The 15,751-nt window shown below is 61.7% G+C and overlaps 1 protein-coding gene across 2 annotated transcripts in view; it reads left to right on the forward strand.

Annotated features, from left to right (window-relative positions):
* Positions 1-2,435: 2,435 nt before the first annotated feature.
* Positions 2,436-15,751, forward strand: part of KIAA0930 (KIAA0930 ortholog) — a 28,860-nt gene continuing 15,544 nt past the window's right edge. Inside the window, exons 1-2 of one of the 2 annotated variants that reach the window (XM_045575101.1) lie at positions 2,436-2,519; positions 2,741-2,891. In XM_045575101.1, the coding sequence (XP_045431057.1) occupies positions 2,741-2,891 (151 nt within the window). In that variant the 5' untranslated portion in view covers positions 2,436-2,519. Of the gene's footprint in view, positions 2,520-2,740; positions 2,892-3,903; positions 4,254-15,751 lie in introns of those variants that run through there. The other variant, XM_036420230.2, reaches the window with a different exon arrangement.

Raw genomic sequence — 15,751 nt, forward strand, 5'->3', positions numbered from 1 at the left:
GGGCTTCTGGGGGCCGCAGTGGGCGGGCCGGAGCCTCCAGAGCAGGACCCTGCTTGCTGATGCGCTGCCCTCGTTCAGCTCCCTTGCCAGCTGCCCAGTGGGGCCGCGCGTGGTGTCTGGCGTCCCCTGGCGGCACCCCGCGGCGGTTAGAGCAGGGCGGTGCTGGCTCTATGGGAACGCATGCACCACAACTAAGAGTCAGAAGAATGGACTTTTATGCAGAAGGAAACATTCTAGCAAAAACTCTGACATACCTGTTTTTACTATAATTGTATATCAAAGCAGTCGTAAAAATAGCTTTAATCTATCGATAATTGTTTTTTAGTATTATATATATATATATATATTATTTTTTTTTTTTTTACTGAATTTTTACAGAGAGGAGGGGAGAGAGATAGTTAGAAACATCGATGAGAGAGAAACATCGATCAGCTGCCTCCTGCACACCCCCCACTGGGGATGCGCCCGCAACCAAGGTAATGCCCCTCAACCAGAATCGAACCTGGGACTCCTCAGTCCCCAAGCCGACGCTCTGTCCACTGAGCCACACCGGTTAGGGCTTTAGTACTATTCTTGGTGGAGGAAGGGTCCCACAAAGGCAGGGAAAGCCACACCACGGGCTCCGCTGGGCCGGCCGCTCTGCCCCAGGCCCTCCACTCCAATGGGGTGAGGCCAGGGAGACGTGGGGGGAGAAGTGGAAGCGAGAGGGAAAGACAGTGCCCTCTTCATCTCAGGGCTGCTCGCGGAATTGGCTTTCTGTCACAAAACTAAGTCAGCCCTGACACACACACACACACACACACACACACACCCGTGTCCCCTGGCGGTCCTGCAGGCGGGTCTCCCGGCCTGACCTCGGGCGGGGAGCTGGCTCTGGGAGAGAATCTGTTCTTTGTCTCCTCCCGCTTCTAGAAGCCGCCCGCGCTCCGTGACCTGGGCGGCCAGCACCAGCGCACCCTCCCCTCCGGCCGTCACCTCTGTCTGACCTCGGCCGGGACGCCACCTCCAGGGTGGACGGTTTGTGTGGTTGGACGGGGCCTCCGTGGACGACCCAGGATCGTGTCTCATCTCAAAGGCCAAACCCAAGTCACTTCTGCAAAAGCCCGTGTTGCCAGGTAAGGTGGCGTACGGTCCCCGGGCCCTCAGTGAGGGGTGGGCACCGTGGGGCCATCAGTCTGCGACACCCTTTTCCTCCCAGGGGGCTTTCGAAGGAAAGGACATCTTCATCGTCATGGCAAATACGGCTAAGCCAGCGTTTTTATCAAGGCTTTGAAATCTTATTTTATTTTATTTTTTGTTAATCCTCACCTGAGGATATTTTTCCATGGCTTTTCAGAGAGAGTGAAAGGGAGGGAGGGGAGGAGCGGGTGAGAGAGAGAGAGAAACATTGATGTGAGAGAGACACACCAACTGGTTGTCTCTTCCAACCAGGGCTAGGGAGTGAACCCACAACCCTGGTACATACCCTCCATCGGGAATCAAACCCAAGACCCTGCAGGCGGGCGCTCTAACCACTGATCCTTACCAGCCAGGGCAAAACCATTTCTATCTGTGTATGGAGAGGTGCCTAAGCTGCCATTGCAGGCGGGGGGGGGGGGGGGGGGGAGTGGCCGGGGAGAGGTCAATGGGGGGAAAGGAAGACATATGTAACACTTTCAACAACAAAGAATTTAAATTTAAAAAAATCGCTGTTGCAGCTTGATTTTTACAAACTGACCCCCCCCCATGAAATCAGCACCCAAACCCAGAAGCAGAACATGCCCCGTGGCCCCCGGCACCCTGCTCATGCCCTCTGTGCATCCAAAACAGGACTCCAGGCTTGCGGACAGGAAGACAGTCCCTCTGGAGGGGAAAAGAGGGAGCCCGAGAGATGCTCACGTATTCGCTCAGCAAACGTGCTGGCGCCCGGCCGGGGCCGGAGGCTGGGAAATGCAGGCTCGTGGATTCGATCCTGGTCCAGGGGCACAGAGTCTGTGGGGGCAGCGCTGGGGTGAGCGGGTGCAGGGAGGGAGTGTGTGAGCAGACAAACCCAATCAGCTGGCTCCTCGGGGAAAGCGGGTTGGGATGGTGAGCACAGCAGTGAGGACAGTAGTGAAGGCAAAGGGTGTGGAGCAAGGGGACAGCCGGAGCCAGGCGATGGAAGCGGGAACAGACAGGGCGCACGAGTTTGGGGAAACAGGCGGGCTGTGACCATTGGGCGTGCCGGCTCTGAGCCTCGCGCAGACATTTCCACTTCTCTCTGCCCCAGCTCCAGCCTCAGCTGTGCAGGCTCAGAACGAGCCTTACCCCTCAGGCCAGAGTCCCATTTGACAGGCGGGGACACGGGCCTGGAGGAGAGAGATACACCCACAGCCCATCCTTCATGGTGCTAATCCCGCCTCACGCCTCACCTCACTCCACGCCTCTTTACAGAGCAAGCCCCGCCCCCAGCAGGTCCCCACCCCAAGCCTAGGGCTGGGGACCCAGACAGGGGCACAGAATTAGAGGCGAGGCCTGAAGCAGGAAGGCTCTTTGAGGAAGTGAGTTTTACAAGGGACGGGAGGAGGGCAGGGTGGGGCCTGCAGGCCGGCTGGATCAGGAATGGAGGCTAGCGTGCCTGCAGGGGTGACTGGAGACTCAGCTGGCTGGGGCCCAGCTGGGTCACTCCATCCCCCGCTCCCCCGTCCTTGGAAGTGGGCCGCCCGGGGGCGTGGTCTGGGGGAGGCCTCTGGCTGCTTCACCCAGCTCTTCCTGTCTGCAGATGCCAGCACATGGATGGACGCCAGGCCGGATCTGGACCTTCATCGGATCACATGCCCAGCTGACCTCCTACCTCCTCCGTCCCCCTCAGACCTACCTACCAACCCTCGCGCACCCCCACAAAGCCCTTCGTCACTCCCGCGCGGTGCCAGGTGGGCAGTCAGTGTGGGCAGGAAGGGCTCTGAGACCCTTTTTTTGTTGTTAATCCTCAGCTGAGGATATTTTCCCATTAATTTTTTTTTTGAGAGAGTGAGTAGAAGGAAAAAGGACAGAGAAACATTGGTGTGAGCGACACACGGATTGGTTGCCTCCTGCACGCACCCTGACTAGGGCCAGGAATCCAGCCTGAAACCAATGTATGTGCCCTTGACGGGAATCGAACCCCAGGAGCCTTCAGTATGAGGACTGATTCACAGAGCGACAGTGGCTAGGACTTGGCCTGAGACCTCGTCATGGGGGATGGGTGGGACCCATTTCTGGGTTCTTCAGAGGAAGTTCTCAGAGAAACTGGTCTTTGCAACCTGGTGGCGAGAGGGAGGTTGACAAGGAGCAGGGTGGGTGGGTGACAGTCCATCTGGCTGGGGCAGGAGGAGGAGAGCAGGGGCAGGAGGCTGAGACAGGCGGGCTCGCACGGCCGCAGGGGTCAGGAGCAGAGCGGTCTCAGAGAGGGCCTGGGGCCGGAGCCTGGAGAAGGTGAGCGGCCACAGGCGTGAGGGGCCGGGGAAGGTCAGGAGACCCTGGGCTGGGGTTCGAGGCGGGATCACGAGGGCCATTTGCGGAAGAGTGGGAGTGGGCGGGGCCAAAGAGGGAGGAGGCGGGAGGGTTGTAGGGGGAAGAGACCGGCCGGCGCGGACTCTGGGCGGAGGAAGCGGGGGCTGGGGGCGGGCCCTGTGGGTGGGGCGGGGCTGGAGGATATTAGGGGCGGGGCCTGGAGAATCAGGGGCGGGTCAGGGAAGCCAGAGGTGAGTCCGAAAGTGGCGGGAAGCGGTGTGGGCGTGGCCTGGCGGTCCGGGCGGGGCCTGGAGGGCGGGGCGTGAGGAGGGGCGGGGCCTAATGGCGGGGCGGGGGCGTGGGGCGGGGCGGGGCGGGGCCTGGAGGGCGGGCGGCGGCCGTGAGGCGCGCGGGCGGAGGCGGCGGAGGTGCGCTCGCCTCGGCTCAGCGGGCGGCGGCGGCGGCGGCGGCGCGCACAAAGGCGGTTGTGGCTTCTCTGGTGCTCGCGGCGGGCGGCGCCGGGGCGGGGGCGGGGGCGGCGGGGCACGCCGGGTGTCCCCGCGGGCGCGGCGCGGGCGATGAGCCGGGGCCCGGCATGGCCTCTGCGCGGCCGCCGGGCTGGGCCTGCGCCTCGGCGCCCGCGCCCGCGGGGCTCCGGGTCGGGCCACCTGTCCCGCCCGCCGCCGCCTCCCCCGAGCCCGCGGGCAGCGCCGAGGCCGAGGAGCGCTCGCTGCAGCGCATGCTGCGCGCCATTGCGGAGGAGCGCGGCCGCCTCAGCCTGCGCCGCGAGGTCGGCGGCCTCGGTGAGTGCGGCGGCGGGGCCGGGGCGGCGGGGCCGGGGCGGCGGGGCCGGGGCGGCGGGGCCGGGGCGGCGGGGCCGGGCGCTTCTCCGGTGTCTGCGCGTCTCCGTCCGGAGCGTGTCTCGGTGCCTGTGTCTCTGTGTGTCTCTGACTGTGTGTCTCTGTCCCTGCCGTGTGTGCGGCCCCCTGCGGGCCGTGTGCCCCCCTCGCCCCCAGGTCCCCGCGCCCCTCCGTCCCCGTCCCGGATCTCGGTCCCGGAGCGGCTTTCATTTCCCGGGTCATCGGCGTCCTCTCCGGCGGCTTCCTCCTTCCTTCCCGGGCGCCGCCGGCCCTTCCCGCCCCAGGAAGTCCTCGGGCCTCGGGGCCCGCAGGGAGCGGGCGCTGGGTTCGGGGAGACCCCGGCTGTCACTGCGGACCCGGGCCCGGGCTCCGGCCCACCTCCCGGCAGGTGTGCCCCGGGCACGGCCCCCGCGGGACACGTCTGGCTTCCGAGCCTTTGTCCTGCCCTCGTCCGGCCCTTCGCTCCGATGGGGGACCTGTTGGGCTACGGTGTCTGCGCCCCCACACATCTCCCCCCAAACCCCCTGGCAGAGGGAGCGGCTGCCCCAGGGGCAGCGGCGGGAGGGGGCTGCAGGGGTGGGTGGGTGGGCTTGGCTGGGGTGAGGTCATCCGTGCTGCCGGATCCCAGCAGCCCCCTCCCCTGAGTGCGGGTTTGCCTTGTTCTTCAGGAAAGACCCTCCCTTCTTCCTGCGGGAATGACTTCATAGCACGCCGTCTGCCGCCCCCACCCACCCTCCCCGCCTCGGGGCTGGGATTTCTGCGTGGCTCCAAGGAATGTCAGCCTTGGAGCGTGAGCCAGCACACCCTCCATTCACCACCGGGGAAACTGAGTCCCGGGAGCCCACGCCTCCCCTTAGAGGCACAGGGCAGCAGGGACACGGCAGCCCCGGGGCCAGGCCCTCCGCAGCCACGCCCTGGAGGGTGGACGGAGAGGACTCATGCCTGTTCTTTGTGTGAGGGCAGGCTGAGCCCCAGGCCCTCCCCTGGGAGCAGGTCCTGGGCGGCGGTGGACACGGACATAGGTGTCTTTTCTGAGAAGGGTCACAGCTGAGCTCTGAGCAGAAATGAAAGGATCTGCATTCATTCATTCAGTGGACGTTCACTGAGCACTACTGTGTGCCAGGCTGTGTGCCCACCTGTCACCTGGCACAGAGTGTCTGACATGGGAGGGGTCTGAGGGGCCATCTGCTCTAGCCCTTCCGCCCTTTGCTCAGCTGCTCCGGGCAGCCCCTCCCCTCACCCCTGTCCACATGCTCCCGCTGCCCTCTGACCCCTGAGCACCCCCCCCCCCCCAGGAGCCCGAGGGCCAGCCCCGGAGAGCAGTAACAGTTTGCTCCAGCAGCTGGCATTCGCTGAGTCCCTACTGTGTGCCAGGTGCCTTCTGTGTGCTGTCAGCTCGCTGCCGGAATCTTGCCTGAGGTTCCAGGGACAGCCAGTCACCCGGATCCCGCCCCCTCCCCCATGTCCCAGCCGGGCCTGGCTGCACCTACTGAGCTGCACCTGGGAGAACTGGCCCCTGGTCGTAGGCCGAGGGCAGAGCCTGCTGGTCACGCTATTCCTCCGTTTCCTGTCCCAGTCCTCCCTCCTCACAGGTCTCCGTCTTACCCTCCCCTTCCCACACTCGCCTGAACTCGGCCCTGCTCTGAGGCGCTGCACCCTTAGGCCTCCCGTTTTCTCCGCCCGAAAGACCACCCCTGCTCACCTGCCCTGCACACGCCTCAGGTCTCCCCTCCAGCCTGGGGGAGCCCTTCTGCCCCTCCCTGCCCCCCACCCCCCTACCGCCTGCGCCTGGGGACAGGGTGCGTGTCCGCTGGATGCTCAGGTGCTGGCGGCGCTGTCTCTGTGTGGCTTCTTCCTAGTTAGCAAGGGGCCGTGCGGGCACTGCCCAGTCTGCCACCTCCTCGGTCCGCACAGGCACATGCAGGGCAGGGGCCCGGTGAGCACTCAGCACAGTGCTCTGGGCTGGGAAACAAAGGGGATGGGTCAAGGAGAAGGGAATCTAGCCCCCTCGTAGGGCTCATGTTCCCGGCTCTCTCCAGATGAGACGGGTGTTCAGAGAGAGGGCCTGAGGGCTGGCCCGAGCACCCGCTGTGACCCCGGGACCAGCCACGTGTGCGTCCAGTGGCTCAGGAAACCCTGTCTTCACGCCACAGCTGTGGCCACCTGTTCCGTTCCTCGCAGGTGGTGGTGGTTACCGCGGGCACAGGGCCTTCCGAGCCGCGCCGGGCCCGCGGGCGGTTTGGAGTGTCGGGGAGGATGGTGGGGACGCGCTGGACAGGCCGTGGGTCTGAGTCACAGTGTGTGTGAGCGGAGGAGGCCGCCCGCCGCTGGCCGCCAGGATGAAAGGCACCTTGTGGAGCCAACCGGACCCGGCCGGCCGGCACAGCAGTTTGGAGCACTCGCCCCGTGCGTGCCTGCCGGGCGGGGTTGGCCCTGACCCGCCTGGTGGAGGGCACAGAGCCGGGGAGCAGCCAGGCGCACAGGGGACCCCGGAGGAAAGGCGCTGCTGGCCGGATCTCAGTGGTTTGTCCACCGGGAGCTGCTTGTCATTCCGGGGAGCGGGGAGCCGCCGGCCGGCGGAGGGGGCTCTGTGGGCCTTCGGGACCTGAGCCGGGAAGCATGAGGGGCCAGTGCCCAGATGCGACGCAGACATCGGACCAAGGAGGCTGTCCCCGACCCCTCTGGGGGCTGGCCTTCTCCTGGGCCTGGGCGTCAGTCCGGGCGTGCTGGGCAGCGGCTCCCTTCCGGCAGGGCAGCAGGCCCGTGGACACGGCCTGGCCACAGCGTGAGGCGGGCCTCCGGGCAGGTGGGCATTGCGGGGCTGTCCCCTCTGGTGAGGCAGCCCGGAGATTCTCGGTTTGAAAAGCTGTGGGGCAGGTGTGCTCTATGGCCACTACTTCCTTTTGTCCTCAAAATAACCCTACCCGGTAGGTACCAGGGTACTCCACTCTTTTTTATAAAAAATACGTATTTTTATTGATTCCAGAGAAGAAGGGAGAGGGAGAGAGAGATAGAAACATCAATGATGAGAGAGAATCATTGATTGGCTGCCTCCTGCTTGCCCCAAACTGGGGATCGGGCCCGCAACGCTGGGCATTTGCCCTTGACCGGAACCGAACCTGAGGGTGTCCAGAATCAGAGGGGCCGTGAGCACCGAGGACGCTGCCCGCCTGCGTGCCAGCCGCTCCATGTCTGCGGCAGGTCCCCGCGCGGGGAGCGTCCATTCTCACCCATCCTGCGGATGAGAAAGGCAGGCTTCAGAGGCAGTGCCTCACCACGGCAGGTAGCCGGGAGGCTCCCACAGGCCGGTCAGGTGCGAAGAGCCATCTTGCAGAGCTCATGGAGTGAGCCAGAGGAATGAGGGGGGAACTGCCCCCCATGGCCTCTCCTGGGTGCTGAGCACCTGCCAGCACCCTGTGAACTGGGAAAAGGACACCCCGTCGGCCGGGCCCTGGTGCTGGGTGCAGCGGCGCTGGGTAGCAGCGGCGGGTGTGGCCCAGACATGTGGCCCTTCCAGGCCTCCGTGTCGTCACCTGTAAAGTGGAGTGGACACGCGACGGCTAGAGCTGCTGGGTTGTGGAGAAGTGCCAGCTCAGCCCCTGGCAGCCGAGGAGGAAGGGTCCCCCCGATGGTGCTGTCGTCGTAAAGGGCACCAGACGCGCCCGCACCCGGAACTAGGCCTGGATTCACACGAGCTCAGACCGCTCTGCGTCTCTGGGACAGTTTGGGGCCCCCGGGAGGCAGAGCGGTTCCGGGCCAGTGGCCGGGGAGGAAGTGTGGGTGCGGAGGGGGCCTCTTTCGGTTCCTGCCTATTTAAAGGCCTCTGGGTTCCGGCTCCATCTGCCAGCGTGGGTCTCTCCGGAGCAGGAAACCTGAGGACGCAGACCTCACACCTTCAAGAAACAAGGTCACAGCTGCAGGGACACCCTGCAGGGTGAGACGGTGGTCAGCTGTGCTGGTACCGCCCCGTGCCCCCTCCCCCAGGCTGGCCTCCAGGCCTGCTCCACGTAAACTCGCTTCTTGCGCTGGACAGGCTCCTGAGATCAGACAGGCTGTGAGCCACTTGTTAAAAAACAGCCTCAAAACCCCCAATTTCGCCCTGCCTGGTTCGGCTCAGTGGAGAGAGCGTTGGCCTGTGGACTGAGGGGTCCTGGGTTCGATTCTGGGTGGAGGGTATGGTCCCCATGGGGGGACGTGCAGGCAGCAATCAATGGTTCTCTCTTAACACTGATGTTTTTATCCCTCTCTCTTCCTCTCTAAAATCAATAAAAATACATTATAAAAAAAAAACCCTCAATTTTTTCCAATTCAAAAAGTCACGTGCACATAGCTGAAACTGGAAAATATAAGAAATGGGGGGAAAATTACTCATAGTTCCAATCACCCAGAGGCACACTGCTTATGAACTTTGCAAAATCTTGCTTTCCGGTCTTTATGAAGCTGTTTAACAAACCCTTGGTATTCTACACGCATAGTTTCTTAGTCATGCCTTGTTACTCAGGCTTCCTAACACAGTCCATGTGGTTCAGACCTCCACACGTCTAAGTGACTGCGAGGCGGCGGGTGGATGAGCCGTACTTCCTAATGGGTCGGGTCTGGGGAAACAGCTTAGTATTTCACTATTAAGAATCCTTTGCAACAAGCCTCTTCATTTGCAGTCTGTGCAGTGCAGGCTTCCTGTAGCAGCCTGGGCTGTAGGTCCACACCCGCCGAGCCCCAGCCCTGCCCGGGTCCGTCCTCCCGGTGCCCGTTTACCTGTGATGGCTGATGCCACCCAGGCGATCTGGAGGCTGTGCCACCTGCCAGGGAGGTGGGGCTAAGTATTGCAGGTTCCTCCTGCCCCCTTTCTCTCCCCCCACCTCCCACCCTCCCAGCAGCGCACTAGCTGTTGCTCAGTCCCTGGGTCCTGCTCCCGGAGCACAGCCTGAGAGCCAGACGTGCCAGCTGCGTGCTGCCCGGGGCTCTGCGCCCGGCGTCTGCCCTGAGCCCAGCGACTGCCCTGAGCCCAGCGAGGCCGCTTCTCTCCGGGCCGGCTGGGGCCGGAGAGCCCCTCCTCCTGTTACTGCACACCTGGCATTGTGTCCTTCCCGCGGCCACCCTGTGACCGAGGGCACATGCCCGCTGGCCAGTGAGGACGATGAGACTCGAGAGAGATTGAGGTTGTAAGTCAGGCCCAGAGCCGGGCTGGGGCCCACACGTGTGGCAGCTGCCTGTCCATCCCACTCCCCTGCCCACCTGGCCCAGGACGCCTTGCCGTCTGTGCGGCCTCCCCAGCCCCGGCTCTTCCCAGGGAAGGAGGTTGTAGCGGTGGAAAGAGGAGGCGGCGGGGCAGAGGGTGGAGGGGGTGGGGGCTGGGCGCTTCTGAGACCACCGCGCAGCCGAGGGCCCGAGGGCCCAGTTCCTCATAGGGGGGGGGGGCGCGAGAGCAGCCTCTGGGGGTGGGGGTAGGGATGTCTGGTTTCCAGAGGAAGGATGTCGGTGACTGTGGAGGGAGCACACGGAGGGCCTGTTGTCCTCGGTGCCTGGCCAGGGCGCTGTGCCCTCGCTCCCTGCAGCGTGCTGTCAGCTTGCATCCCTCCGGTGATGGGAGGACCTAGTGCTTCGCCCCCTGCCTGACCCGAGAGCCCGCGGGCGCTGGGTGCCAGGCAGGCAGTGAGCAGGGCGGCAGTCCCTGTGGCGGGCCCAGAGCTGGGCGGTGGGTCGGGCTGGGTCCAAGCCTGGCTCAGGGAGGAGGCGAGCAGAAATGAGTGCGTGGTGTTCAGTGTCTGACGGGGCTCCGCGTCTCCCCATCCATGAGCAGGTGGCAGCACCTCTTGCAGCTTCCGGGGTTCTGCGAGCTGCCTCCTGCCACTCGCCGTGGCGGTGAAGGGGGCGGAGCGGGAGGTTGACTGGCCGGTGACCTCAGGCAGTTGGGAGCGGAGGGGAGGCGGGCGTTGAGGTGGCCGGGTCTCCGCTCCTGTCTGGTGGGGCCCCAGTGCGCGTGTCTGAGGAAGCCGGAGATTGCTCAGGAGGAAGCAGCTCTTTGGAGGCCTTGGTGTGTCAGAGCGAAGCGGTGAGTCAGGAGTGTGAATGGGCCACAGGAGGAGGGCTCCCAGGAGAGGACTTGGAGCGGGAGACACTGGCAGGTGACAGGGAGCCGTGCAGGGGCGGGCATCGCTGTTTGCAGAGTCTGCGGGATTGCTTTCGGAACCTGCCGGGGCCCAAGCCCCTCCCCATGGAAGCAGCCTCGAGGTCAGGGTCCGGCTTCCTCCTGGGCCCGGGGCCTCACGCAGGGCCTGGCGCTGGGCAGTGCTGGCTGCACCGGCCCGCATTCCTGACCCCTCCTGACCCCGCTCCCATCTCCTCTTGCTAATTAGGGAGATCCCAGTGGGAGGCGAGGACTGGGAGCACTTGGGGAATTTCGCAGCAGCGTGCGCATGGAGGGACGGAGTGGGGGTGAGGTGAGGGCTGGTGAGGGCTCTGGGGTGAGATTCGAAGCGGCCCCATCACTCCCTGAGCAAGCGGACAGCTGGACGTGTCAGTCACATGTTTGTCCCACGGGCTCCCTGCGGTGGCCCTGCCTGGGCGGGGTCAGAGGTCACCTGGACGCAGGGCGCTGAGCCAGTGGGTGGACCGTGTGACGAGCTCCGTGCAGCAGGTTTGGGGCAGGTTTGGTTGAGGTGTGGGCAGCCGCTCCCGCAGTGACATCACAGTGACTCAGGCCCGCAGCTCGGCTTCCTCACCAGGTAAACGGAGGTAGTAATTTCATCGCGTGGATTTGGCGACGATGAAAGCAGGTTCAGCAGGCGGCGGGTGCCCAGCAGGGGAGGGCTGGAGTGCTTGGGGACAGGATGCGCAGGGCTCGGGAAGGGACCCTTCCCCTCCCGTCCTGGGAGGTGGCAGCTGAGCTGTCACAGGCAGGTCCCGGGGCCTCCGTCAGGGAGGGAGGCGGGGCTGGAGCCTGGGGCACCCCCCGGCGTTCAGGGGGCTGGTGGAGAGGCTCTTTCCTGTCCTCACCGGCTCCCCCGCAGGCGTGGGTGCTGGGCCCCTGCAGGCCTGGGTGCTGGGCCCCTGCAGGCCTGGGTGCTGGGCCCCCGCAGGCCGGAGTGCTGGGCCTGGCAGGGGAGCCAGGACTCTGCCCTAAAGAAGGCAGGCACGGCAGGGGCGGGAGCTGGTCCTGGTTCTGCCACTTTGTGTCGCTGAAACCCCTCGCCCTTAGGCCGGCGCAGAGGACCCGCGGCCTGTGGGTGCTCACGTGGGGACCCCTGGGGCCCGCCCCCCGCCCCGCCCAGGCCTCCTCGGGCAGTCCTGGCCCCGGCGCTCCTTGGGCTTTGTGCGGGGGAGGGGCTGCGGCAGCAACGGGCACTGAGGCACGGGTTCTGAAAGGGCCATTGAGGGGCACAGAGGCCTATTCACTGGCCCTGGCTGCCCGCGGGAAGGCCAGCGCTGCCTTGGACGCTCCCCAAAGAGGACACTTGACCCCCATTTTGGGTGCAGGGCCAGGCTGGAGGCACCGGGCACCTACTTATGTGGGTCAGGGGTTCTCCGTCTGTTCTCCACACCCCAGAGGCTTCCCTCAAGCCCTCCCCGCCACACCCTGAGGGTCCCGAGTCCTCTGAGACCCCCACACGGCCCCCACCAGCGAGGAGGCCTGCGGGTGGGTGGGCCCCAGCTCGGCTCTCGCTCAGCACCCTGGGCCCTGGCCTGCCCTCGCCTCGGAGCCCCACGCGGGGCCCACTGAACCGGTAGTTATGGGCCCTCAGTGAACCCCCTCCTCAGGCACCCTGACACCCTGACACTCTGACACCCTGACATGCATGTGGCTCAGGGCACACAGCTGCGCTCCTGCCATGGCCCAGGCGCTGCCCTGCGTGCTGGCGCACTCAGGGTCAGGGACGTGCTAGTGCCGGTCCCCTCACCACCCAGCCCGAGCCCGCCTCTAACAGTGGCATTCAGATGGGTGCCCGGCTGGCAGGACGTGTGGGCCAGCGGCTTCCGGTCCCAGCTCCAGCCAGCTGGGCGCCCCGGGCGATGGGTGAACAAACCTGTTTCTGGGAGTGGCGATGTGGGAGGGCAATGTTGTCAGAGGGCGATGTCGGAGGGTGAGGTTGTCGGAGGGCGATGTTGTCGGAGGGCGATGTCGGAGGGTGAGGTTGTCGGAGGGCGATGTTCTCAGAGGGCGATGTTGTCACGGGTGCCCTCCGGGCCCTGTCTGTTGTTGGAGGAGGTGGAGTTCTTGAGATGTCGCAGGGAGAGGAGTTAGCTGAGACTCACGTGGAGGAGGAATTTATGTTTTCACGGACTTGAACCTGAGTTTCCAGTTCACATTTCCCTCCGTCCCAGGCTCGCCGCCAGCAGGGCAGGGGGAGAGGTCGCTGCCCAGAGGCTCTCTCCACGCTAAGCCCAGGCCAGGCCGGCCTCTGGCTGCTGAGCTTGCGTTCCCGCTGAGTCCATGTTGCGTGGGGTCTTGTGGCTGCGGACGTGCCATGGTCATTACGTAACTGCCCTCAGAGTGGGAGTGAGACGCGGGAAGGCCCGAGTGGAACAGCTGGGTCAAGGTGTACGCATTTGTGGGTGTTGCAGAGTCCCTCTAGGGATTTTTGTTGTTAATTCTCACCCGAGTTTATTTTTTCCATTAATTTTTTTAGAGATAGTGGGGAGGGGGAGAAGGAAGAGAGATTGGTTGCCTCCCCCATGGGCCATGACCTGGGGCCCATGCTTTTTGTTTGTTTGTTTGTGTGTTTTTTGACCTTTATTGTTGAAAGTATTACAGAAGTTTCCTTTGCTTTTTTCCCCATTGACTCCCCTCCACCGCACACCTGTCCTTCCTAGGCCTTCACCACACTATCCTATGAATAAAAGGTAATACCCAAATTGACCCTAATAGCAGAACGACCAGCACAACCGCTGGACCAGTCACTACGAGGTGCACTGACTACCTCTGTCCCTTCCCCCGGCCCTCAGGCACCGATCGCCCGATGGCGGACAGGGAACCGGGGTGGGTGGCAGCAGGGGCAGGTCTGGCTGTGGGCAGCTGGGGAAGATGGCCCTGGTGGCAGGCCAGGCCTCTAGTTGTCTAATAAAAGCTTAATATGCTAAGTGTCCAGTTATCCATTCAGCCAATCAAAGTGTATTATGCTAATGATATGCTAAGGCCGCTCAGCTGCTTGCTATGATGTGCACTGACCCCAAGGGGGCAGACAGTGGACTGGTCAACCAGTGTCTATGACGTGCACTGACCACCAGGGGGTAAATGTTCCAACCAGTAGGTTAGCTTGCTGCTGGGGTCCAGCCCATCGGGACTGAGCAAGACAGGCCAGACACGCCCTGGAGCCTCCCACGGTTCCTCCCCAGCTGGCCAGCCTCCTGCGTCCCCCCGTCCCCCCCCCCGATCGTGTATTGGTGGGGTCTCTCAGCCTGGCCTCTGGCAATCCAGAACCCCTCAAGGGATGATGGAGAGCCGGTTTTAGCCCAGTCCCACCAGCCAGGCCGAGGGACCCCACTTCTGCATGTATTCATGCCCTGGGCCTCTAGTACCCATATAAGTTCCCCTGTTAATTTCTCCCCACCCAACCCCGTCTTCCCTCTGATATTCGTCAGTCTGTTCCATGCTCCCATGTCTCTGGATCAGTTTATTTTGTTCATTAGATTCCACATGTGAGTGAGATCATGGGATACTTGTCTTTCTCTGACTGGCTTATTTCGCTTAGCATAATACTCTCCAGGTCCCTCCATGCTGTTGCAAATAGTAAGAGAACCTTCTTTTTTCACTGCTGTGTAGTATTCCGTTGTGTAAGTGTCCCACAGCTTTTTACCCCTCATCTGCTGTTTCCAGATCTTAGCTATGGTGAAGTGTGCTGCTGTGAACACGGGTGCGTACATTCTTTCTGGTAGCGTTCCGGGTTTCTAAGGATATATTCCTAGAAGTGGGATCACTGGGTCCAATGGGAGTTCCACTTTCAGTTTTTTGAAGGAAGCTCCATACTGTCTCCCACAGCGGCTGCACCATCTGCATCCCACCAGCAGCACACGAGGGCTCCCTTTTCTCTGCGTCCTCGCCAGCACTTGTCGTTTGTTGATGACAGCCATTCTGACAGCTGTGAGGAGATAGGTCCCTCATTGTTTTTAGTCTGCACCTCTCAGATGATTAGAGACTTTGAGCATGTTTTCCTCTGTCTCTTGGCCATCTGTATGTCCTCTTTGGAGAAATGTCTGTTTATTGGCCCTCTGGCCATTTTTTATTGGGATTGTTTGTCTTCCTTTTGTTAAGTTGTATGACTGTTCCTCATGTATTTTGGAAATTAACCCCTTATCAGACATATCATTGCCAAATATGTTCTCCCAGGCAGTGGGCTTTCTGGTGTTGATGGTTTCTTCTGCTGAGCAGAAGCTTTTTATTTTGATGTGGTCCCATTTGTTTATCTTCTCCTTAGTTCCCTTTGCCCTAGGAGAGGTATTGGCGAACATATTGCCATGAGAGATGTTTGAGATTTTGCTGCCTGTGTTTTTTTCTAAAATTTTTATGGTTTCATGTCTCACATTTAAGTCTTTTATCTATTTTGAGTTCACTCTTGTGTGTGGTGTAAGTTGATGGTCTAGTTCCTTTCTTTCTTTCTTTCTTTTTCTTTTTTTCTTTTTTTTTTTTTTTTTTTGCATGTACCCGTCCAATTTTCTCAACACCATTTATTGAAGAGACTGGACCTCAGTTGGTAATTCTGGGTGTGTGTTTCTCCACTTTAGTTCATTTCCAGTCTGTCCTTGCGAGAAGGTGCAAGAAAGATCTGCCTATTTGACCACCATTTTCTCCTCCCTCCCCAGAAAAACACGTACATGCCCTTGACTAGGAATCAAACCCTTCGATGTGCAGGCCAGTCAGTGCTCTAACCACTGAACCACACCAGCTAGCGCTCCATAGGGATTTTATCAGTCCACCTTCCACTGTCAGGTGTGACATCCAGTCCATTCACGCCCTCTTGAACCTGGAGTGTGGTCAGGTGTTTGGGGAGGGGGAAAAATAGTTTTCCTTTACATTTCTCTAGTTGTAGGACGGTGAGCGTGGCTCCTGTTGTAAAAGCCCTCGTGTGCCTCTCTGCTTTCACTCTGCTCCGTGCTCTCAGGCGTGGTATGGAATGGGGTGCTGTTAAGGCGCTCAGCCCTCACGAAGGGTTTCCGCATTTCCCCGTTCATGGTGTGTGGGTTTTTATCTCTGTAGAGATTTCTCATGTGGCTTACCATTGTTTTCTTTAATGGCTTTTGTGCTTTACCTAGAAAGGCTTTTCTCTGAGAGGATAGAAACATTCACTCATGGCTTATTTTTTAAATGGTTTTAGTCGTAACGTTTAAAAGTTGCGATCTCCTTGGGTTTGTGTAGGCCTGAGCAGGACTCAGCCTCTCTCCTCAGTTCCCTGCTGTCCAGTGCGAAGTAACCACAGTCACCTTCCTCTCAGCCAGCTGACGCGGCG

This window comes from Pipistrellus kuhlii, unplaced genomic scaffold, assembly GCF_014108245.1.
Source record: "Pipistrellus kuhlii isolate mPipKuh1 unplaced genomic scaffold, mPipKuh1.p scaffold_m20_p_64, whole genome shotgun sequence".
Lineage (NCBI taxonomy): Eukaryota > Metazoa > Chordata > Mammalia > Chiroptera > Vespertilionidae > Pipistrellus > Pipistrellus kuhlii.